This window comes from Aythya marila (genome assembly GCF_965140915.1).
Source record: "Aythya marila genome assembly, chromosome: 3".
Lineage (NCBI taxonomy): Eukaryota > Metazoa > Chordata > Aves > Anseriformes > Anatidae > Aythya > Aythya marila.
Window position 1 is genome coordinate 25,455,963 of NC_139044.1, and position 24,804 is coordinate 25,480,766.

Here is a 24,804-nt window from a genome sequence, read left to right on the forward strand (position 1 = left end):
TCAGTTTTGTTCCATTATATTTCTTCTATTCCCACGTTAGACCTGCTGTTCTTTCAGGGATTGCAATTTTTTGGCTGCCATCTCTGTGCCTGCAGGATAATCAGTGGACTTTTCCACCCATTTTAGCTTCATGAAGATGTCCAAACTATACTATAGTCCTTAGTTTCTGCAGCTTTATCTAAGAGATAGCTTACTGACTGTTCTTCAGCAGCATTGCAGGAGCATTTAGTTTTGCTGTGAGGCCAACTATATATGGGGCATCCCTGAAAAATCGGACTGACAGTATCCAGCTGCCTTTTATGGGTTTGGGGCTGTCCTTTGGAAGCCTACTATAAAGGGCAGGGTAGTCAGTGTGGCCCAGGGCGCTTGCATGGAAGTATTTGTACAGAAACTCAAAACTCGCTTATTCCTGAAGCGCTACTGAGCAGCAGAGCTGCAGCTCAGGCTGGGAACTGAGTGCCAGAGACCTTTTCCCTGTCTGGGGCTGACTGCCTCCCACAGATGCAAGTCAAGCTGTAAGCAAGTGGAAAAAATGTAAATTGGGCCTTATGGTAGTGTACCTGAGGGTAACACTATTGACGTGTGGTCAGACAGAGTTGAAAGTTAACAGCAGAGTTGTGTAAGGAAGGTCAAAGCAAATTCATGGCGTTTATACTAATTTAGAGATCAGCCTACTACTGTATTTTTTTTACAGCATATCATGGCCTTCCGCCCTTGAAGGAGAAGTGAATAGTTATTCACAACATTTCAGATATCTTGTAAGTCGTCAGTTCAGGACAGTAATAACAGCAGGCTTTTTGCTAGCTATTGCAGCTGCTAGTTCTCGGTCTTCTCTCGGAGCCCCGTGTGACTGAAAGGCACCTTTCCCCAAGCCATCTTTTACGCGAGCCCTTTATGAACGAGTCCTTCACATCTTGACAGCCCGGTGTGCCCTCCCAGCAGGTGGCTGTGCTGCGGCACGGCTGTCGTGCCCGAGCACCCTCCTGACCGCCGCCCTCAGAGCCGCCCCCGCCCCGCCGCGGCCGGGCGCTGGGAGCGGGCGGAAGGCGTTGAAGCCGTTGGGCCGGGCCGCGGGGCGGTGACGCCGGGGGGCGGGCGCGAAATGGCGGCCGCGGCCGGTGGCAGCGCGGCGGCGTCAGCTCGCTGCTAGGCGCCGGGTGAGTCGGGAGCCAGGGGTGGGCTGAGGGCTGGGGGTCCCCACGCGTCTGTCCGTCTGTTTGTCCGTCTGTTTGTCCGTCTGTCCGGCCGTGGTGGGGGGGACGGGGCTCGCCGGGGCGCCCCGAGGCGGTAGCGGCCGGGGTTTGGGGTTGGGGTGCCGGGGAGGCGGCTGCCGGGCGCCCCGCGGCTCCGGGGGCTGCAGCCCGGGGACGGCGGCGCGGCTGGGCTGGGTTTCGCTGCCTGCAGGCACCCGGCGGTGCCCTGCTCGCTTCTTTGCTCCCTCCCCGCCGGAAGCCATGTCTGCCGTAGGACGGGATCCAGCCCCAGTTACCAAGTCCCCACGGACTTCTCTAGAGGAAGGCGTTTTCTGTGGGTCATAGAGCCATAGCATAATAGCTGCCGCCCTTGCTGTTTCCATTTTTTTTTTTTTTTTTTTTTTCTTTCCTTTTCCTGAACTGTGCAGTGTGAGATATCAGGGCAGTAATACATAGCTGTTTCGATTCTGAACGCGTAGTTGAGGAACCATATCTTAGTGTTGCAGACTTAAAATTTGGCATCATAGAATTATAGAATACCCGAGTGGGAAGGGACCCACAAGGATCATCGAGTCCAACTCCTGGATCCCCAAAGGACAGCCCAAAAAATCAGACCCCCTCACGTTCGCTGACAGCGGTTCTGCGACAGAAAGTTACAGCAGAGCCCTGTGCTTCCTTACCCAAAACCTGCGTGGCCAAACACAGCCTGACTCGCAGCTTCCCCTCATTACTGCGACCCTTTCCATAAAACATACAAACAAATCGCTTTGCCACAGTGCCCCTGGTCTGCCAGGAGCAACAAGGGTGGGCAGAAGAGCTCAGGCGTGTGCTGCTAGATCCTAGATATGGTCCTGTCCCATACCCTCGTTTGGTAAGGTGCCGATCTCAGTCACGCACCAGGGGAAGCTTGGTAAGCAGGCTGCAGGGCGCAGGTCTGTAGGTCTGGGTTTTGTTTCTTTGGTCTGCTATTAGACTTGTCAATGCTGTAGTCAGAATTCTTGCTTATTGTGATCTTGAGTTCCTAATTTTAAAAATGAAAGTACTGGAAGTTGCCTGCTTTGGCACGTTCCTGTTGTGAATTGACAATGGTATCCCATGGGGCACATCAAAAGGTGCAAAACATTTGCATGGTGTACGCTGGGCGTATAACACCTTGTGTTTTCCTAAATGCACTCTAGACCCTCATCATAAGGAGAATTACTGGCCCACGTCGCCCACAGGACTAGCCAGATGTTGCAGTGGTCTGCGCTGCTGAATCATTGCAGAAGGTTCATCCCAGGTCTCTGTGGAATAGAGCACAGACTTTTTATTTACTTTTTATGTGGCTAGCAATTTTCACACAATGACAATACTAAAAACATCTCCTTTATCTTTTTTTTTTTTTGCCTGCCACTTTTCACCACCCAGTTGGCTTGCTACCATAAGGTATTTCTCCAGAATATGCAAGAAATAATTGCCTAGCAGTTTTGGAATTGGCCCATGAATTTTGGTCACTTCGTTAGAAGACTTGATGAAGAAATTACAGTGTAGCTGGATATACTCATAAAATGTTTTTTTTTTTTTTTTCTTTTTTTTTCCTTTTAGTTCTGTGCATTTAATGCAGGTTTTGTAGACTTCTGTAGTTATTTGTGGAGTTCAGGGATTGTGTGTGTTGGAGGAAGAAGCAGAAAACACTCTGTGCTTCCCTGCTGTGTCTTTGGCTGGTATCCCTTATCTGTATGTAAGATAAAACTGGAAAAAGCAAGTTCAGCCACTAGGGCTGGTTGCCCTTGAGCAACCTGGGAATAGCACAGGAATTGGTAAAAGAAAGAGAAATGGCTGTTTACTTCAGGAAAATGTGTTTGTGCTTTGTGTCTTTTCGCAGTCTACAGGCAGGTGTCAGCTGCAAATGGACAGTTGACGGTCACCGAGTTATCAGTGTTGCCCTGTGCAATAATGGTATTTACGTGGGATTCTGCCTCAATATACATGACCAGGAAGCATCTGATAAAAACGTGTATTTATGTGCACTGTCCCTTCCTAGGGTAGCATGTTTTGTCTTTAACCAAGCTTCTAACTTTGATATTTGGAAACTCCATCAAATTTCTTGGAAATACAGTTGCATTTTTTCTTATAGATTTTAACATTATACCTTGGAGGGTTTTACTTCCTGTAGTGTCACTTTGTTTCTTTCTAATTAAAAGTTTTGGCTTTTCAAAGGGATTCCTGCTTTGGTGCAGCCAGATCAGCGGACCTCTAAATACGCTCTGACAGTGATCGCCACAGGACTGACAGACTTAAACTGGAGGAGGGAAGATGATGTCCTTGGATGGGCCGCAGAAGACAATCATTAACCCGGTAACTCTGCAACTATGTCACCAACTTCTCCCTCAGGAAATAGGATTTTGCTGTTTTATGCCAGTAGTTAGCAAACACTCCTGCTCTTTTGTACAGTGAGGTGTGTTACTGAGAGCTGTTGGTGTTGCTCAGGTATTTGAGGAAGAACCTCAGGGACGGCTCTGATATTCTCTCGTATTTCTCTAGTATCCTCATGCTCTGGGACAGTGGCATCAAGCCAGCATACTTTTCACTGTGTCTTTAAAAATGTAGTTCTTTTGAGTCTACAGGAGATAGCATTTTAACGTTCTGTCAGAAATACCAAAGTCTGCAAAGAATCTCTGTGGAGAGTACTGTACCACACACCTGCACAGAACTTCCATGTCTGTTATAGCTTGTCATTGATACAGTCCAGTGCCTTCAGAGTGTCTGATTGTTCGGTCCTGCTGCTTGCTTGTTGCTAGCAAAGTGGACAGACTTAACGGATGATGGGGGAGTAGATTCAGCCTTCCTTACAAGAATCACACAATCATTTATGTTGTAAAAGGTCATCATCAAGTCCAGCAGTAATCCAGTTTGGAGAGGAAGGAAGGCTGTGTGGAGATGAACTAGAAGCTGGAAGGACTGAATTGCAAAAGCAAGGGGAGGATGGAAGTTACAGATGGGGATTTTGGTGGAGGTGGAAAGGAGGTGTGAAGAGGAGGTTTAGGAGATGTATAGGTGAAATTCTCAGTGTAAGGAAAAGAGGAACACTTCATCAGAACTGGATGCCTGCAAGGGGACTGATGAGTGTGATGGGTAACAAGACCAGGCTGGAGAATTCAGAGGGATAAAACTAGGGCTTAGTGGTCAAGAGCCTAGGATGGAAATAAGAGTGATCATTTTGCATTGGAATGTGGAGACAGAGGTGGGACAGATTGTGTAGATGATCTCCGGACAGCCTTTGGGCAAGGTCCTGAGCAGCCCTCTCTAGCTGACCTTGCTTTGAGGAAGGCGTTGAGCTAGAGACACCAAGGTGTCTCCAAACCTCCTCTGCTTCTTCTGAACAAGCTGAAGGGAAAGAAGTAGGAAGGGGTTTGTAGTGCAAGCGGGGAGATGAACAAAATGGACTGTGCCCGTGACAGCAAACTTGAAACAGGACCTAATTGTCTGTTCTTCATATATGGGTCATACTACTTTGCTGTTTGTACAAAGTCTCTTTAACTGGCTGGTTCTGTCACTGATGGACTGTGTGAGCTGTTGCATGTGTGATGCTCACTGAGCTCTAGCTTCAGACGTGCTGTTTGGCTGAATGTGTACCTGTGTGAAGCCACCAGATGCGCTTAGTAGCGCTGTGACTATTTCACTGTTTGAACAAATCATTCCTTAAGTTGCAAAACTGAAGAGCTTTTTTAATGAATTCTTATCTTAGGCGTATTTCTTCACTAATGGACTGTTTTGAATCATCCAGAAAATCCTGCTTTCCCCTTTATGCCTTTTACTCAACCCTGTTGCAATAACAGGTAAAGAAGTTTGACAGGACCTAAACCCCTTCACATTCCAGCTTGCACTCAGATATCAGAGGGGCTGGGGATGGCTGGGCTTAGATTCTGAGTGATGCCCAATTCAGCACTATAAGCCTGGTGACATTCAGTATGCTGAATTACCATGATCATGGATGCCAAAATAGCACGATACACCTTCAGTCTGGTAGATTAATGACTGGTGGCATTTATTGAAGCAACAGAAGTACAGGTTCTTTTGGATTGCAGGTGATAAATACACAGTTTGCAAAGCACATGCAAATACCAAGGACGTGAGTAACGCAACCAACTACATATAAGGTAACTTGTGAAACAACTCCATAGGGAGTGTTAGGTTATCTGGGGAAGCACTGGGTATAACCGAGGGTATTACCAACTAGGCATCCCTGCAGGGTAGGGAAGAGAGGTTCAGCCCATCAACTGATCCCAGAGGTCAGCGATGTCCTCCTGACTTGTCTGTGATGCTGTCTTCCCTAACATTGTTCCTCTCAAGCCATTTTTATGCCATTTTCTTACTTGTAGGTGGAGCTTGAGTGACTCTAGTCACATGTGTCTACATTGTGATTGCTATAAAATTTTCTCTTTTGCTTTAATGTTATAGTCTTAGGGAAATTCAGAGCATATACTTAGCGAGAGGTGGTTGCACCTTGGAGGCAGGTAACCTTTGGGATGGAGGTGTGTTTTGGCACTATAATGGGATTATAATGAGCAAAGGTCACCCAGAGGACATGAATTGGTTATCAGTTTGACTGGGGGTTGGACATGTAACCTATTAGTTCCATCGTACCATCCAGTTCCCCCTCCCTGTGGTGATAGCAGAGAGCCTGGCCGTGGTGTCTTTCTTCACTCTGCTCTAGCCTCCATGCTGTTTCTCTCAGAGTCAGCACACCAAGCTCCCCTGGCATTGCCAATACCTAAGGTTGCAGGCTGTGTTGCCAGGGGGAGCATCATGGAACAGATTCCTTGCATATCTGCTGCACCCCACCCTGGAATTTTCCTCAGTGCTGAACCTTCTCTTAGGATGTGGACACACAGTCTCAACAAGTCACCTTCAGCAATTATTCCACAAATCCATCTGGCAAGAAATGTGATGCCCTGTGTGATGGGACAGCTGTCAGCTACCCAGCGAGGTGGATGAAAGTTGTGTTATCTGTAATCTGTTGTTTCGTTTATGAAAACTGGCAGATTTTGGAAGCAACTTGATCTTTGAGACATCCCAAACTGTGTTGATGTTGTCCAGTTGGCTTCAAAGGAAACTTCGGGAGGTTTGTAAGAACGCTGGGGTGATGATAGATCCTTTGGTATTGCAGGCATTGCTCTTAACAGGTGAGGAAAAATTGGCAAGAATCTTGAGACATGAAGAAATGACAGGCATGTCCTATGATGACAGAACCTCGTTAAGCCTGTAGTATTACACCCAGGAACTGCTCTATTATGGCCATGCAGATTCCATGTCTGAGCTTCTCAAGAATGGGTGGTCAACATTCTTTTCTATTAAATGCATCCTTTTGGATGGAAAGAATGCAGTCTTAGATCTTTCCTCTCAGAAAAGTCTCCTGTCATCTTCCACGGTTTTCTGTTATGGTGCTCCCTTTCCTCCCATAAATTCTGGGTGCTCCAGCTGGTGGTCAAGGTAGGGCTCCCGTCAGCATGTCTAAACCTTCGCTGTGGAGCCATTTTGGGGTGTTTGAGGCTTTTATTTTAGCTGACGTGTCCCCATAACTGGTTTAACAACTACTACCATGTTGCCATTTCAGTTCAGCATAATGTACATGTGTGACCTTCCCAAGCTATTGATAAGGATGAGGAAATAGGGTAGGCTTTGAGATAGATTGTGTGCTGCTGGTATCCTAAAGACTATGACCCCTGAGCAGAGTTAGTTCAGTGCACCTTGCTGTTCCCAGCTCATTAGGATATTTTGTAGTATATGTTGTGCTGTTCGTATTCAGATGCAACTCTGCTCTCTGCCATAGTTGCCTTTTTTTTTTTTTTTTTTTCCCATCGCTGTTTTTCACAAGGGAGTAAGAATGAGCGAAAAGACAGCTGCTCTAGTCTGGTGTTAAAATCTAGTGGAAGGTTCCTCCAGCTACCAGCAAAGGGCTGACTGTTGTCATTCCCTTGGCAATGACCTGGTTTGAAGTGAATCTCCTTTTATTAAAAATGAGGCAATAAAATATTGTCATTATTCTTTTTAGAGCTAGAATGAAGGCTGTAACTATTTATTTTATTTTTATCTGAGAAGCTTGGTCTGCAATGATGAAAATCTGTTTTCTATCTTTCTGTTGTGGCAGGTATGTAATGCATTTCCAGCGTTTCTTTTAAATGAGGTGCTGGTTGTCTTTCTTTTAATATGCTAGTGCACCACTTAATTGAGTATTAGAATATGATTTTAAAAGCTATATATTTTGCCTCCATCACAAAATGTTATTTCTATCTTTTTTTTCCTTCTTCCAGGTCATTCCGTATGTTGGGACAATTCTTGGTGGCCTCGTACCTGGAGAGCTGATTGTGATACATGGGAGCGTTCCTGATGATGCAGACAGGTAGTGACTACAGTATCACTTCTTGAAATGTCACCAGGTGAACAAGCATGTAATGAACAAACTGTTTCTAGGGAACCTATTTGGGATAGTAAACAAAGGCTTCACTTAAATCCTTGTGATTGTGTCACGGTGAATACAGCGAATTAAGTGATTAATGAAAGTTCTGTGATGAACACTGGAGGATAAACTGATTTTTGCTTTCTGCTGATCCTCTTTCCTCTGTTTTTGCTTTGCCTGCTTTGGCATTTTTTCCCTGTCATAGCATATATCTGTTTATCTGAGGAGGTTACCTGAGACTAACAAAAGTGATAACTAAATGTCTCCCTTGAAGGAATTAGCTTACACCTGGGGTGAGGAGGTGTGAACTAGTGCTCACACCAAGTATGTAGTTTCTGTTCTCTGACTTCCTGATGTGGCCCAAGGTGCATTCAGTTATTCTGCTGAAGAAGATGGGAGGGAAGGTGGTGAAGGTAGTAGGTGAGGAGCTCAGGTGATATGATTGATAAGCATTGAGTAAATGCTTAAATACTGTAATTCATTGCAAATTGTGAAAACTTTTCATAAATACACAGAAGTTGGATGAATATATTTTTTTCCTTATCCAATAGCTCATTCCATCTGCATGTTCTGGGGTTCAGCAGTAAAACACAAGTGTATTGAACTTGTAGGTCATTTCTTGACAGACTGAGCTGAGTGTGGTTTGTCTTATTTTTTATGTTTAGGTTCCAGGTGGATTTACAGTGTGGCAGTAGTATAAAGCCTCGAGCTGATGTGGCCTTTCATTTCAACCCTCGCTTCAAAAGGTCTGGCTGCATTGTTTGCAACACACTGGAGAGGGAAAAATGGGGCTGGGAAGAGATCACCTATGAGATGCCTTTTGAAAAAGGGAAGTCATTTGAGGTTGCCATCATGATTTTAAAGGATAAATTCCAGGTGAGTTTGCGTTGTTCAACTCAAGGGGCCTTATTGGCCAGTTGTCAGACCAATAAATGTGAGGCATTTTGCATACATACAGTATAATTGGAAGTCGTGGTTTCTGTTTTGTAGGTACAGTCTGATTACACAAAAGATTACAAGCTTTTTTTAAATAGGTGATAAGCAGATCAGACCTCTCATTTTGCATGGTTCCCTTCAAAGCCGCATGAGTAGACAAGTAACTGTCTGGCACAGCTAATGGCTATTCCACCTTCCCATACTTACCTGCAAGGGCTGACCATAACAGTAAACCTGTTTTGTGAGTAGTGTAGGACAGTATTTCCTCCCTCTTGGAGGAAACAAGTGCGATGTAGTTCTCTTGCTCTGTTAGACTGCAATAACAGATTCTGTTAGGTTGGTAAAACCACATTCATAAGCGGTCAGAGAATAAAAACAAAGGGTGTGAAAGGTAAATAAATCAAATAAATCTCCCTCACAGTAATGGAAAGAAGCTGATTCATACATGTAGATGATCTGAACTTAGTTGCTCTGAAGTTTCCAGGACATTCCCAGCTCCTGTAACAAAGCACCGTAAACCAGCTGCATGCATACAGTTTGATACATGGATGGTGTTTAATGTCATTTTCCTATTTTTTTCCCTGTCCCTTTAGGTGACTGTAAACAAGAAGCACTTGCTGCTCTACAATCACAGAATTAGCCTTCAAAGAATAGATACTCTGGGAATATATGGCAAAGTGCACATCAAAAGTATAGAGTTTGTTTCTAATGTAAGTTTTATAGACAGCTGACTGTCAAGATTCCATTTCTTTGTCTTACTAAACTACAATTAAAAAAAAAAAAGGCATCTACACAGTCTAACTTCGGTAACAAGGCACTTCCTCCCCGCTCTTTCCTCTCAGCTCCTAACTCTGCTGGAGAAAGTAAACCAATAGAGAGGAATTGAACAGTTTGTTTTCTCCCCATGCAGAGGGTGAGAGCCTTCTGATGTGAAAGGGTGAGAGAGCAGAAACAGAAGGTGGTAAATAACCAGGGAGGTACAGAACGTAAAAGACTTGTCCCTTCGCTTGTCCCTTGACTCTTCTTCCTTCCTGCCAGTCACTGAGGCAGCCTACCTGCTTCTGTGCAATATTCTGTCTCCTCTGCTCAGTCATCACTACGCTGTGGGCAAAGCTCAGGTCTCTTGCTGCTAAATATCAGGTTTGACTCAGAGCAGCAGACTAATAAACTGTTTTGAAGGAAGGTGGAGATCTGGGCCTGGACTAAATAGGGTCCAAGCTTTAAAGATGTGTCTACTCGCTGATTGCTTGTAAAGCATGTGTACAGACTTTTTTTATGGGCCCTGTCACTTGGCCTTGGATATGTTGCTGCAGGAATGGTGCTTCAAAGCTATCTGAATCCTGTTGTGGAGGACTGACTTCAGGAATTGCTTGGGGGCAAGGAGGTGCCATAGGTTGATTTCTGTCCCAAGCACAAAACAAAGGAGACTTGCTTTAGTCTCTGGTTGCAGATGCTGAATCCTCTGGGGAAGAAAGGAGGGGAGTAGGGTGGTTGTTTCTTTTTTGTCTTTACTTCCAGTGTGTACTCTTCTGAGGAGGAAGAGGGAGGTTATATTGAAATAAACAAGATGAAGATCAGTCTGCCAGAGCGAGGCAGGAATTTTATCTGCGCATGGCCATGTTGTTCATACGATACACAGCAGGAAGGGACAGCTGCCTAGAATCCTAAGGCCCCCCTCTGCCCCATCTCTGGGTGACCTGCCCTGCTGATGCTCTTACCCTGGTGAGGAAAGCTGAGTGGATATCCTCAGATGCTAAGGGTTAAGAGTGCTCCAACTGTAAGATAAAGATTCAAACTGTAATGAGGTAGTGTTTGGAAAACTCAATTTGTCTTTCAGCAATTGATTTTCAGGACTTTTCCTTGGTTTGTAGGGGTTTGGCTGTCTTTTTCGTCACCATAGCCCTAGGTTTCTATGTTAACAATTTAAACTTCAAAGCAGCACAGATCTGTTACATTTCTAACACACCTTTATGTTCTGTGGTGCTAGCAATGACATCTAAATATCTCTTTATATCTCTAAATATCTCTTTTTCTGCAGTCTGTACAAGGCTCACAGCCATCATCTCTAGGAATAACAAAGATAAGCACAGAAAATGTACGTATGTTTGTAGAAGACTGAGTCTCCCGGTTGTCTGAAAAACTAGTTAATTAGGTTTGTTTTCTTTTCTAGGGGGAGATGCCAGATGGTTCACAATTTGTAAGTATCTCGAGTAGACTTACAGCAAATGTGGAAAAAAAAAAGAAATAAAAACTTCTCAGTTATTGAGGAAAAAATATGCACAGTACATAGGACTTGAGAATCTACTGGGAAATGATCAGCAGTGAGGTTTTATAGAGATCAATCCTCTTTCTTGCTGCTAGTAAACATGAGGCTATTTGTTAAGGGATACAGAAAACCCAAAGAGATAAACACGGCATCCACAGCCATGAACAGAGGAATAAAAAGTGGGGTACCTGAAGCTTTAAAGGACCAAATCACATCAAAATAAGATGTGATGCTTATTTGTTCAAATACGCATGCTTAGTTTTCATGACTTTACCTGCAAAACAAGCTTGTGTTAAAAGCATTCTGCAGTTGTATTAAGCCAGGTGGCCTTATGTTAATGGGTGTATCTTAGAACTTGTCTGGCTATATCTTCCTCATGGTGATGGAGCCATGCTTACACTGCGTGTACTTCATCTAGTGTGAGTCTTATTTTTTAAAGCATAACAAGCTATCGGAGAGGAGAGTTCAGTGTGTCTGTACCTGAACGACTGTGTGATGCAAATTTAAATCAGTGCAGAGTTTCATGCTGCTTATTATACATTTACTCAAACCAGTTGGCAACTCTCAAATGCATTAAGTTGTACAGTGGAGTGTCTGGTGCCAGATCAAGCTTAGGTTTCCTCAAGACACTTTTTTGGTGCTTACAAGTGGCATGACTCTGGATTAAGGCATGTATAGTAGCAGAAATAGCAGTAAATAATGCTTATTTTGAACCCAAGTTTCTAGTTAAAAAAAAAAAAATAAAAATGACATCGATACGTTCATCTCCATATAACTTTTTCACTACAGTTTCAGTATCCCAGATTGTATTAGTAGAAAAAAGCTGAGCTGTGAGTGCAAACTGGAAACTGTAGGCCAAATTTCTTCTTGCCATAGTAAAGCTCAGCTTGTATGTTGAAAAAAGTAAGTCACAGTCAAGTTTTTCACTGCTGATGAACTTCCAGGGTGTTCCTTACATTGGGAAACTTGATTCTGCACTTCGTCCGGGATGCACCATTGCTATTAAAGGAGAAATGAATAAAAACCCAAAGAGGTAAGTGTTAGTGATTTTTTATTATTTTGTTTTGTTTTGTTTTGCTATTAACTGAGCTGCTTTTGAGAATTTGTAGGCTTTTCCATTGCCTCAGTGTATCCTTACTCGCAACTTTGCATCTGGAATCATCTGAAGCTAGTGTGGTTTTCTTAGGAACCCGCAGGATGTTGTTTTAGAAAGGGCTGTTCTTTTGAACAGCTCCACTGAGAAAAATCAAGGTAAAACCTGATTGTCTTTCCTGCTTAATCTGCATCCTTCACAAGGTTGCATGTCTGTTCTGGATTTCCATTGTGCATGGCATGCAAGCACAATTGGCTAAAGTCTTGGTAAATAGCACGGAATACTTGATCATGTTTATAAACTGTTGGTGTAGTAAAGTTTTAAAAAATATCTTCCAGCTTTGCAATAAATCTGAAATCAAGTGAGTCAAAGGACATAGCACTGCATCTGAATCCCCGAATGAAGAATAAAGTTTTTGTGAGAAACTCTTACCTTCGTGACAGCTGGGGAGAAGAAGAAAGGGAAGTTACCAATTTCCCTTTCAGTCCAGGGATGTACTTTGAGGTAAGATGAACTGAAACACAGCATCAGACTTAGAATTCTGCCAAAATAAGAGTTTGTGTTAGCGCTTAAATGTTATGCTGCTAATACTGTTTAAGTAAGAGTGCTGTTCTTGCATTTCCAATTTTTGAGAATGTTAGGGTTAAATAGGACCATAGGAAGCAAAGATCTGACTTGGTTTTAATGACAGCCGTCTATTCCTGTTTTCTTATAAGTAGTTGCAAGATTTCAGCGTAGGACGAAGTTCCACATTTTTTTAAAACGCTCCTTTTGCACGAAGGACTTTTTGTAACAGAAGCAGGGCTCACCCAAGTTCAAGCTAGGAACTTAACTGTTCCTCTTCTCTTTTTTCAGCTGATCATATTCTGTGATGCCCACCAGTTCAAAGTTGCTGTTAATGGTGTTCACATTCTGGAATACAAGCATCGTTTTAAACAACTGGAAAAGATCGACCTGCTGGAAGTCACAGGAGATGTTCAATTGTTAGATGTGAGGAGCTGGTAGTTCTAATTAGTACTAAAAGGATTAAATATATTCCAGTGACAGCTTTTCTGTCAAGTACAAACTGGTGCTGACTCATGCTGAGCCTGCCTTTATCTATGTGGGCTTCTGTATCAGTCTCTCTTGAGTTGGGTGAGTTCCAGAGCTGCTGTGAGAATAACTAACTTCTCCAATAGTTTACAGTATCCTGGCAAGTTAAATCAGTGTGCTCAGATAAATCACGTGTATTACTGAACTTAGCAATATGAAAATACTGCATCATACTGTCTTAACAATTGTGCTCAGTATGATTAACTACTACTAGTCATTCCTTAATAACATACATTCAGTAAAGTAGAAACTAGAGTTTAGTAGGATATGAAGATATGATTATCCACCCCTAAAGGGATATTGATCAGTCATAGAAAATAGAATTATGAAGTACTCTGTTCTGCTTCTTAATTTATATTAGTGATAATAACCTTTTTAACAGGGCTGGATTAAGCAGACAGTTGAGCCATCAGTTCTCACGAAAGGCAAGGAGGAAATTGATTAGGCTGCTGCTGCAGTCGTACCTTCTGTGACACTCACAGTTATGTCAACTCCTGCTTATAGATGGCTTAAATCAAACATTTGGCAGCATTTCTAGCTTTTAGTTCTCCAAAGTAAAACAAATGGAAGTGATTTAGCTAGTTCTGATTGGGAGAACTTTTGAAAGTTTATTTGATCTGAACTGGCTCCCAGCTGTGATGAGATTGCTCAGGGACTGAAGCAGATGTATCTGGCTTTCGTTTTAAAACATGTGAACCCAGGTATTCCAGGCACGGTTTCAGCTGAGCTGAGACTTGGCTTCTGGTCAGTAGAATAGTGAATGAGTTGTTTTCTGGTCTTGTATTCAAATGCTATTTGAAAAAAGTTGTTTCTATTCCATCAGTTTTCTTTACAACTGTCAGTCTTAATTTTTATGTACTTTTTTAAAAAATAAGTTGCTACTGGCTGTTACTACATGCCCAAGGGCTGTTCCTATTTACCTTAACAGCTGCTAAAAGAGCAAAGCAGTTTCAAGGATAAGATGTACCCTAAAAGCCTGTTTAACTACCATGTTAAACGTATAAAAAGCATAAATAAACATGTTTATGAACCATGCTTTTCTCTAAGTGTAGCTAAGTTGCTTTTTTTTGGCCTATTTTGTTTCATTGTACTTGCAGGATAGTAAGTATCTCCAAGCTGAACCTGATTAGAGGACCATTTCCCCATTAAGGAGTTAGTGAACTGCAGTTAAGCCAGGTAGGCCTAGGCCTTGCCGGTGCCACTCGTATGGCACAGCCTTCAGGCCGCTGTTGTGCTGTGCATATCCCCTAGCGATAAATGCAGTTGGCTGATTCTTTTTAACAGAGGAGCCTGGAGGCAGCTCCTACTTCGTTATGGCAATTTTACCACCTGGGCATCCTTGCCTTTACCTAAAAGCTGAGCAAGGTGTTCTCATGTGGACATTGTTATTGTTTGACCTGAATATAGTTGTCTTCTTTCTAGACTATCTTGTAGCTACTTCCTTTTCAGAATCTTTAATGACTTCATTTCTCACGTGCATAAAAATAACAGAAAAGCACATTCTCAGGATTGCTGTGCATGCGTCCAGTAAGTATCACGTTTATGTTGTAGCAGCACACCCTCTATACTAAGACAGGAACTGCAGAAACCCAGCACAGCGGGGTTTGTGGGCAGTCTTTCATGTTGTCACTCTGTGCTCAGCTATCAGAACTTGAATTTAGCTCGCTTCATTTGTAATGTTCAGAGAAAAGCAAGTTAAGGAAAGTTTTATGCCATCAAGTGATGGCATAAAATGAACCCCAGTTTCCAGCCGATCCAGAAATGATAAAGCCAGATTTATACAATATTTTTAATAAAAAAAATTAAGATCTTAAATCTGATAAAAATTAGTATGACAATTTGCCTGTAATGCATGGCATGGGTGTAGTTAAAACAATTCAGACAACACGTGAGAACAAAGGGGATAAACTTAGAAGTAGCTTTGGAGTGGTTCTCCCAAAATGACTTCCAGTTGCTGAATTGTTTTCTGACACTGTTGTTCAACTTCTTCACATTCATCTAGAAAAAGAAACAAAGCAGGAAGTAAATAAATAGTTATTACAAAGATATCCTCAAGGCTGGAACTGTCTTCAAATGCCAGGTATGAAATTACTGTTCAAAAATCCTTTGTCATCAACTCAGGACTTACGCAAGTTATTTATACTGTACCACTGATCTAAAATACGCAGCCTGGGAGGGTGCGCACAGGATGGAACAATGAAGAAGCTACCGTCATTTAGGTGAACATTAGGAGGGTTTTGGATACAACCCATTTCAGTTTCCATCCTGCACAGCTGAAGCTATCATATATGAATTCTTATTATTTATAGCAATTATATTGTCTGAATCTTTGAATTATGTGGCCTTTGTTCTTTTAGCTTATAGGCATTTGTCTGCCTTCACTAAGACCATTTTAAGAGTATTACCTTCCATAAGCTCAGCTAAGAATGGAATAGATTCTGGTAGCAGGACCAGGTAGTTCTCCTTGAGTTTCTCTGCAACTTCTAGCAAAGCAAGCAGAGCTGCAAAGCGGACCTAAAACAAAAGAAGAAAAATCTCCTAAAACACGCGTAACTTTTAAACTAGCTTTCCTTACTGAAGCAAAGTGTTCAGGGGGAGTTTTTTTTTTTTTTTTTTTTTTTACTTGTACTGGGTTAAGTCCTGCTGAAACAGTGGAACAGAGTGGCATTGGAAAGGGAATTTAAAGACTGTTCTATCAGCTAACTGCTAGCAACATAACCTGCTTCTTGCAACTACCTTTTTATTTTACTCTATCTTAATCCAGATATTAAGTTACTTTAAAAATATACTCCCCCTGAATACTTGTAACCAGTCAAATAGGTCATGACAAGGCTCTATACATTAAACAGGTCTGAAAGTTGATAAGTAACTATCTTACACTTTCTAAAGCACCCTTTTCTTTACGTACAAACAGGTTAGCTCCTATTCAAACAAATACCAAATCTAAAACAAACAAACAAACGAAAAAATAAAATCAACAGTATGGAAGACATCTACTTGTAGAAAATTAATGGCTTAGAGGAAAAACAGACGGATGCATTGCATGCATCTTGGGAACTTGGTGGTAGAGTAGTAAAACATCAGTGGTCTAGTATCCTAACTTTAGAAGCTAGTATTTTAACAGTGAGTTAGCTAATCCACTTCTATTTTTGGGACACTTAACATTTTCTAATGCAACAAAGAAAAAACAGTTCAGATTGTATTAACTCCCAACCTTAGAAGAGGTATGCCTCATTTTCAGCAGGATGTGGTAATTCAGTGGTTTCCAAAGAGAATCATCTGCCATTGCCACTGAAAACTGCGCTAGGCAGGGTACCAGGTGTGCTGTCACTCTTTCCTGGAACTTCTCATCTCCTCCAAGCATATTTTCTAGCTGTGGAAACAAAATGCTTGTCAGACAGATCCAGGATCAGATAAACCCAGCTAAAAATGCTGCTTCTAGCATAGGCTTTCAGGTACTCAGGAGATGGGTCAAAGATCATTAGCGGGAGGGCAGTGGTCTGCACGAGTTGAGTAATGTGCATGAACCTTGTGGAGTAAAGAAGTTTAGAAAGATGATAAAAGAATCAGTAAACTAAAGCGTCAGGTGAAGCAGTTAATACTGTCTGTAGCTGAAAGAATGAATTAATTCTCCCCTTTCTGTGAAAGGAGAGGATTGATAGTTTTAAAAGAAATCCTCATATGGAAAAAATATTTGATATGAATTGCTTTTCTATGTTTGTCAATACCTGATCAACCAGAGGCATCATCAAGGTTTCTGCTCTTTCCTTACTCAGGAACTTCTGGGTGTCATACAGGAAGAGCTTATGCAGACAGTCCATGGTAAACTGCAACAGTAAGCAGCTCTTTTCGGTGCTGTTCTCAGAATCAAAGAAAGCTTCATCTATATATCAATACAGGAGGGAAAACACAAAGTTTACAAAAATGGGAAATACTCAACTTCTCTACAAGCTAGAAATGCTGTTAGTTGTGAATACAGCTGAGGGATGTACTGCACATCAATTATGTAGTTGTCAGTCAGAGTAATAAAGTAGATGCTGTATGTTATCTGACTTTTAGCTAATGCCCTAGCCGGTCCGCTGCTGCAATTCACAATCAGCTGGGGATAAAAGGGAATAGTCACAGGCTATCAGAAAGTTCATCGCTATCCCTGTGGCTATGAAGAATTTGTGCAGCTCACTACAAATACAATAGGGAAGTAGTTCCCATACAAAAGAAATAGTATCTGTTTTTGCCAAGAAAGCACAGTCTGAATGCATCAGGTAGTAGTAGGTTGGCACATCAGGTAAGTCAGTGAATGGAAAAAATATGTAAGGACAGGCAACTGCCAGAAGCAAGTCACCTTCTTTCCACACAATTTCAGTCTCATGGAACTCACAAGGACTGACACTGGAAGTTTTCATGTGGTCTCAGCTTTGTACTGGCAGTCCAGAGCCTATGGATGGAAATTATCCCTTGATTCCATCAGAATAAGAAAGATGTCTTATTTATGAGAGAAAGAAGAGAGAGAGCAGTGAGGGGTATGTGCTGTGAAATACATTGCTGTAAGATGAAACTTTCAGCAGTTGTAATTAGCCTGTCAACGTTTCTCTGTAGTTAGTAACTTAAAACTTACCAGTTTTTGAAACGTTGAGCTGGTTCAGTGTTTCAGCAAACGGCTTCACTAAGTGACCAGCAAACAGGGTGAAGAGACCCTTGAGCTTGTCTGCAATGCAATCTGCTAACCGATGGAATGTCAGGAGCCTATCTTTTAGGGTACTCTCTGTTTTGGACCAATCAAAGAGCTGAAAGTGAAATGCAAATTAGCTTATTCCTGTGTGTGCGCACTGGAGAATACAAAGATGCTGGTGCAGATGAATTACCATTAAATTCCTTACCTTGAAGAAGAGGGGTCTGAAGGAAGCCTCAGAAAGTTTCATAACCATACTTATTAGACAGTCAATAATGTATGTCTCTGTCTTACCAACTTCCTCCAAATCATCCTGTAAAAATTAAAAAACATGATTCTAAATTTGAAATGTAAGAATCTGAACTTCCAAAGCAAGTTTTAGTTCTCTCTGTTTCAGGCTAAGTACCTAACCATAATATTTTCTAACCCCTTGAACAATTTCAGAACAGAATATTTGATACCCAAAAAATAACTGATAGAATTAGCATGAGAAATTGAGCTGCCTGTTTGTTCCCCTAAACACGCTACCTGGGCATGCTCTGTGCGGAAGTCCAGGGCTGTCATGAAAAATGCTGTCAGCTCAGACTGATGGGAGATGAGGTGATCCTTCTCCATAACGACAATGTGCTCCTTCAGGATGTTCATCAGGGGACCCACACAGTTCTGCCAGAACAAAAGCAAAGCAAGACAAAGACAACTGTGACACTGACAGTAACTGAGAAACTTGACAAGGGAACCTGATTTTGCACTTCTCACATTTACTCGTGAAAATACTAGAGAATAACTGAACTTTTTTGCTGTACGTTTTCCTGACTCACTTTTGCAGTATAAAAGAAAAGAGATAATTTAAGATTGTACTGGTCATGGCTGGGATGGAGTTAATGGACAGCAGTCCATATGATGCTGTGTTTTAGATTTGTGATCAAAAAAGTGTTGATAATGCACCAGTGTTTTAGCTGTTGCTAAACAGTGACTGTACAGTGTCAAGATGTTCTCTGTTTCTCACTCCGCTGCCCTAGTAAATAGGGTGGAGGTGGGCAAGAGGCTGGGAGGGGACACAGCTGGGTCAGTTGACCCAAACTGACCAACACAGTATTTCGTACCATGTAACATCACGCTCAGCAATAAAACGAGGGGAGAGTTTCTCCAAGGCAGCCATTTCTTGGAGACTGACCAGACATCTGTCTGCTGGGGGCAAGTGACTGTTTCTGTACTACTTTTTTTTTCTTCCTTCTCTATTAACCTCCTTTATTTTTTTATTTTTAACCCCCCTTTTTTTTTTTCTTCTCACTTTCAATTTTTTCCCCCATCCCACAACAGGAAGGTGAGCAAGTGACTGGTTGGGGGCTTACCTGCCAGACAGGGTCAACCCACCACAAAAGAAAAGCGTATTTGTAGTTACAATGCAAATGAATGAAAGAATTCTCACCTTTCGGTTATTTGCCACTTCACTGTAGCACTTAGTAACTGCAGGCACGAGTATTCTGGGAGCAAGCTTTGTAGCTAGGATACTTTTCAATGATGTTACACGTACACTTATCTGGGAAGAAGGACCAAATTCAACCACAATCCTCTCCAGGCGGACAACCTATCAGGAAATCCAGAAAAAAATGAAGTTCTTTAAGTTGTTTTAGTTGCCTAACTCAAGAATTATTATTATTACTATTATAAATTTTATAATAGTTGTCTGTTACAAATGTCAGACTGGAATTTTGCTGTATGTACCACTTGGGACACATTACAGTAGGATGTCTGTGTGCAGAGCTTCACTGTCTTCAGAAGACCAAACCCTGAAAAAACGCCCACATCAGTGGCAGAAGGTCAGAATTGCCCTACTAGGGCTGTTGCACTGGGCAGATTCTGTAGGAGTCCTTCATATCTGCAGGAGTCAGATGGCTCACCTGCAGCAAACAATCCATGAGATAAGGACTAAGGAAGTGTGGTAATGTTTCTGCAACCTTCAGCAGAGCAGTCACGGCACTTAACAAGTAAATCTCATTGGAGATGAGCTCCTTCTTATTTTTTAAAGTCTTCAATAGTGCTGGCATCAGCCTGTGAATAAGCAAGCAAAAATACGGAGAGGTGAAACCACTGATTATTTGGAGGAACATTTCGAGTCACATAAAATCCTGCCTTTAGGCCTGCAGGGACTATTTTCACATGAATTTTTACATGTGTACTTGGGAAAACTCAGTATTCTGGGCTTTTCTGCTGTATTTTTTTTCCAGGGATAATGAAGAACAGATTTAGATGAAATATTTAATGACGATGAGAAATTTATATTTGTAATTAGATAAAACAGTCTTAAAAGCAACAGGTTAGATACATGAATTCTTCCTGAATAGGCAGAATAAAAGAATGCAACACGCGGTGTTTCCCACTGCACTGGTTCTCATGTTTTTAACTACAACCTACTCTACAGTAAAAAGAAAAAAAGTCTGACTTTCTATAGCCATAAGGACTGCATCTCCCTTCAGGGCAGCACACAGTTCCATAATGACCTGTACCAATTATAAAAGTCTCCTGCAATTTGCCGACTAGCTTCTCAGTTCTATAGCACTTGAAGCACTACAAACACCTCGATTCTTGTCTACACACAAAAAAAAATGGTCAGACTGTCCACTTAGCCTTCATCAGCATTCCTTCTTTCAGTAATGCCTTTCATTATAATTACTTTCTCCTGCTGCTGATTCTATCAAAAAGAATCCAACAATACCTTGGGAGCTGAGGGATTGTTTGGGCCTTCAGCGTACAGGTGACCTCAGCTATGCAGAGGAAAGCACTTCCCATCACATTCTTTTCCTCCTTCTCTGAAGAAATCAGATCAATGGCAGTTTTCAAAACGGGTATAAATGGCATGGGATTTTCTGTGCCAAAACCTTTGCAGAGTAGTTTGAGGCTGAACAAAGCAGTTTGCCTGTTGATGGCTTGCTCCTCCTCCTCTTCCTTTCTTTTGCACTGCACAATTGCGATGAGCTCAGGAACTAGCTCCAAGAGCTGCCGGATCTGGGAGGACAAAAGAACAAACGCTTGAAGGACACAATTAGAAACCCAGACTCTGCAAGGTAACTGGGCAGGCAGCCTACATCTAACCACCCCTCTCAAAAGCTGCCTGACAGAGGACACTGATACTTGACATTCCTACACAGAGCAAACCACTTCTACATCACTCTCTCTCTTTATTTCTGCTAAAGAACGGAGTTTAATGACTTAGCCTCACCTGGCTCTTCTGCCACCTTGTGCGCTGCTGTACCTTATTGTTCAAAAGGTCCATTGCCTTACGTCTCACAGATGGCAGCTGATTTGTCATGAGTCCCCTAATTACAGGGATGAAGGTTTCTGTTGGCAGTAAGGCGTTGACCTGCAAGAGATCACAAATAAAACAACACCATAAAGGCTTAACACCACCATAAAACACAGCATTAACAACACCATAAAGACAGGCAGAATTCGTCTCAGCTTTCCCCACGGGTTTCAGGATCAAAGAAGAGAGGATAGGCCAGCCATGCTGTATCTGAGGCAGGCAAAAAAATCCAAAGGAGGTTCCAGTTATAGTACTTAATGTATGTTTGCTGGCTGCTAACCAACCAATACCCACTAGTTTCAATATTTTCTCAGCAATTTCATTTTTCTCATGCCTACACTGGTTAGTTATCCTTCCTTCCCTTAAAATACTTATAATGGTGCCTTGTGCAAAAACAACATGAAAACTGGAATGTGCTTCACAGGCAAAAGAAATAATACCACCTGTTCATACAGAGACTGAAAAGACTTATGATTCACAGCACCACTGATGTTACTAGACAGTCAATCCAATTCCACAAGTACACTTCTGATCAGAAAAAGATCAGAAAGAAAATCATAACAATTTTTCTCCATCTAAATTCCACATAGAAATACATAGCAGCTCCATAAGCATTAGTGAACTCATAAAATGATTTAACATGGAGTAATGCTGCCAAAAGCCACTGTTCTCCACCACATGGTTACTGAAACAACTGCTTCCAGCCAGCAGAACACACACTAGAGGAAAAAAGCATTCCAGACTTTTTTTTTCTGCTTGTTCTGTCTAAGCTGTTAGATGTAGTTGTTGAAAGTGCTAGAAGAACTCAAACAATGAGGCAGCAGGTAAAGAATAATTAATAAAGATTAATTAATCAATAAAGATTAATTCAGAAAAAAAAATAAATCCTACATTGGTTATTAATTGCATTAATAAATAAAGCAGGAATGTCCCACTGTTAACAAGAGTGCCAATGAGACGAGACCTACTTTATCCATCATTTCATAGGACTTGCCAAGAAGAACCCTCCAAAATTTGGCTGTTGGCTTGTCTGCATTTCCTTCCACTGAGGATGCCACAGTGTTTATATAGTGAAGAACATCTTCTAGTAGCCTAGACAGGAAGCAAGAATCTTTTAGTAAGTAACAATGACACTAAAGTAGTCAACTTGGTTCCTACAATGCATAGCATTTCACAAACAAAACGGCAACAAAAAAGGAAAATGAAACACCTACTAGAGAGACTATATATATACATATATATATGTACACATACACATATATATATATTTCCCTACGATTGAAGCAATATATTTTGCTAAAAAATCTAGAATAATTTTAAAGATTTCATCCTAACAGCAACATATTTATGACCAAGTAAAAAAAGTAACTTGTGTATAATAAATACTGCTCATTGCTGAGGATATTAAAAGTATCCTTGGAAAACATTTGGGAAAAAAAATACTCTGATGGGACTACACTTACAAAAAAAACATTCCCCGGTTACAATAAAGGCTAGAAATAGGAGTGGAGCAGATATAAAGCATACCTCTGTTCCAACTTCTGTAGCTCTTCTGTTTCTTCACATTCAACTATCTGGTTTAGAAAGAGAATAAAAATGCTAACTGTGAAAATTTTCAGTTCCTCACATTTTCAATTTAGCATTGTTATAGAAGAATATCTGAGACCCTTATGCAGTACAGTCACAGTAGCAAACAAACATTTCATGTTGGTAGATGATGTTCAGTCAAAATACTGGAAACCACTTCCAGCTAGATCCACAGCCAGATTTTTAACATTAATATATATTTTTTTTGGAGTTAATAGTATGAGTCTCACTCCAAACTTGGATTATACAAACTGAGTGAAATCCCAGACTCCATAAAGCCAGTGGGAATTCACTGGGGCCTGAATTTCTCTTTTTAACCTAATCATCAATTGCACAAACTGAGTCTATCTGGAAAGGCACTATTATAAAATAATGAACATTACTGGAAGGTTTCAAAGCTGTGTAAATAAAGGTGTCAGCAAGATATACTGGATGGCACATTCTTTCATCCTCTTTGAGTATAAAATCATACTAAAAAGCAAATTAAACCTCATCTATTACATACGGCACAGTTACTTAATCAGATCAGTTTAAGTGTAATTACCTTTTTCACCAAACTCTGAGAAGTTAAAAGTTGTGACATGAAGGAGACTGACAAGAACTTGAAATGTCGAAGTTGTTTGCCTGAGTGAGACTCCACATTAAAAAGCTGCCCATCCTGATTTTTCAGCTTTGTCTTGCATGTTCTTGATTTTTTTGGGCCAGGATCATCTGTTGAAAACATTCCCAAAACAAATTTGCAGACATGAAAATAAGACATTTGATTTCTGATTACAGAAAAAGTGTAATTACAGTCAAGTGGCTATTGAGGACAATCATTCTGCTGTATCCAAAATAATGTCAAAGTTCCAAAAAAAACAACCAAAAAAACCACAAAGATAATTTTTCTGTTTCAATAGCCTCAAAAACAGCAGTGCCATTTCACTGCCCTTGCTTCTGATCAGTTTTTATGTTAAGGATCTTCATGAAGCTAAAGCTATAGCACACTGGCTACAAACATGAAAGACTTGAGAGGAAGGACCACAGACACTGTGTGACATACTTGGAAAAAGTGCTTTCACTGTCACTACCAGGCCCTTCCTGGCTAAGAAAATTTATTTGAACATCAAATCCACCTAGTCCTTTCTTGAAAAGAAACAACCAGCCACACCCTCCCTCTCAATGCTCTTTGAAATAACAGACTGGAAAAGTATTAAAACATATTAATTAGTTAATGCTTCACTACATTGTAGAAGAAAAAAAAAAGAAACCTTAAAAAACAAAAGCAAACAAAGTACAAACAACTCCCCCAACAGATAGTCCCTGTCATCTCATCTGCTATGAGTAACAGCTATTTATTTCAATTAAATGATTCAATGGACCTTCTAAATGAGGAGTGCTGTTTGATTCTAAGCACTCCAATCTATAATTAATGTACATCAAAAAAGAAGTAATCACATATCTTAACCATTTTATAAAAGGCAGGGAGGAATAAATCATTAGGGCAATTCTGTATCCCCCAGTTTCTATCTAGAAGAGTAAAGGGAGGTTCATGTACTTTTGCTGTTCTGTTTTGCAGTTACCTTCTTTGTTCTCTGGCAGCTCTGTCAAGTAGTGGATTATTTTCATCATGCTCTGGAACTGTGAATGTATATTAAATTCGCAACAGATGGAAATCCAAAATTCTGTGTCTGCTTCCAGCACAGCATCCTGTTTATAGTTTAAAAGGAGAGAAACGTTTATTTCAAGAATTAAAATAAGACCTCAAACTCCTCAGTCAGTTTGTGAACATGCCATGGGGAGCTGCATACTGCCAGGGTTAGCACTGGGGCAACAGCAGCAAGCCTCAGAGAGAATCTAAGAGTTCCTGAGGGTGGGGAGAGAAAATATCATCTCACTCCATCTACTAAACAGCATCAGGAATAACCTCACCTTCTGGCATAGGCTATTTGCCCTAAACCTCAGCTAGTGAGGTAATGGTGAAATAATCCACATTTCATTAGGGGTGTCTCTAGCCATTTCATACCCTGATGAAAAGAATAACTCAAGATATCCTACAGGACAGCCAGGACTGGCACACCTGAGTAGTATCCCATACTACTCAGATATTTTGTCAAATAAGACAAAAGTAAGAGTGCTCAGAAATACTTATCCGTATCATGAAATTAGCTCTTTCCCACATTTTTAGCAGCTTTCATACATTTAACATAAAAAATGTCCTCTAATCAATCAGAAAAGCAGTAATT

General features: G+C 41.3%; 2 protein-coding genes and 1 long non-coding RNA gene across 4 annotated transcripts in view; 1 reads left to right on the top strand and 2 right to left on the bottom strand.

Moving 5' to 3' along the window:
* The first annotated feature begins 1,003 nt into the window (after nucleotides 1-1,003).
* Nucleotides 1,004-14,054, top strand: LGALS8 (galectin 8). 2 transcript variants are annotated; one of them, XM_082757192.1, is made up of 10 exons: nucleotides 1,004-1,157; nucleotides 3,393-3,530; nucleotides 7,487-7,575; nucleotides 8,298-8,508; nucleotides 9,162-9,278; nucleotides 10,607-10,663; nucleotides 10,739-10,765; nucleotides 11,779-11,867; nucleotides 12,266-12,431; nucleotides 12,783-14,054. In XM_082757192.1, the coding sequence occupies exons 2-10, from the start codon at nucleotides 3,489-3,491 to the stop codon at nucleotides 12,930-12,932; spliced, it is 948 nt and encodes a 315-aa protein (XP_082613318.1). In that variant the 5' UTR covers nucleotides 1,004-1,157; nucleotides 3,393-3,488; the 3' UTR covers nucleotides 12,933-14,054. The 2 variants fall into 2 exon arrangements, with proteins under 2 accessions (XP_082613318.1, XP_082613319.1); XM_082757193.1 differs by lacking the exon at nucleotides 10,607-10,663.
* Nucleotides 10,772-12,867, bottom strand: LOC309876637. The gene is made up of 3 exons (XR_014317218.1): nucleotides 12,737-12,867; nucleotides 12,360-12,468; nucleotides 10,772-11,833 (listed from the first exon to the last, which is right to left on the bottom strand). It is a non-coding gene; the product is annotated as an uncharacterized lncRNA (long non-coding RNA).
* Nucleotides 14,055-14,181: 127 nt separating the features above from the next.
* The window catches only part of HEATR1 (HEAT repeat containing 1), a 39,716-nt gene continuing 29,093 nt past the window's right edge, over nucleotides 14,182-24,804 (bottom strand). The window contains exons 31-45 of the mRNA XM_082757190.1: nucleotides 24,142-24,268; nucleotides 23,124-23,290; nucleotides 22,520-22,566; nucleotides 21,961-22,084; nucleotides 20,909-21,049; nucleotides 20,405-20,694; nucleotides 19,590-19,740; nucleotides 19,118-19,276; nucleotides 18,217-18,351; nucleotides 17,897-18,001; nucleotides 17,635-17,803; nucleotides 16,748-16,902; nucleotides 16,234-16,392; nucleotides 15,425-15,533; nucleotides 14,182-15,017 (exon numbers count right to left, since the gene is read on the bottom strand). Coding sequence (XP_082613316.1) covers nucleotides 14,929-15,017; nucleotides 15,425-15,533; nucleotides 16,234-16,392; nucleotides 16,748-16,902; nucleotides 17,635-17,803; nucleotides 17,897-18,001; nucleotides 18,217-18,351; nucleotides 19,118-19,276; nucleotides 19,590-19,740; nucleotides 20,405-20,694; nucleotides 20,909-21,049; nucleotides 21,961-22,084; nucleotides 22,520-22,566; nucleotides 23,124-23,290; nucleotides 24,142-24,268 — 2,127 coding nt within the window. The 3' untranslated portion in view covers nucleotides 14,182-14,928. The remainder of the gene's footprint in view (nucleotides 15,018-15,424; nucleotides 15,534-16,233; nucleotides 16,393-16,747; nucleotides 16,903-17,634; nucleotides 17,804-17,896; nucleotides 18,002-18,216; nucleotides 18,352-19,117; nucleotides 19,277-19,589; nucleotides 19,741-20,404; nucleotides 20,695-20,908; nucleotides 21,050-21,960; nucleotides 22,085-22,519; nucleotides 22,567-23,123; nucleotides 23,291-24,141; nucleotides 24,269-24,804) is intronic.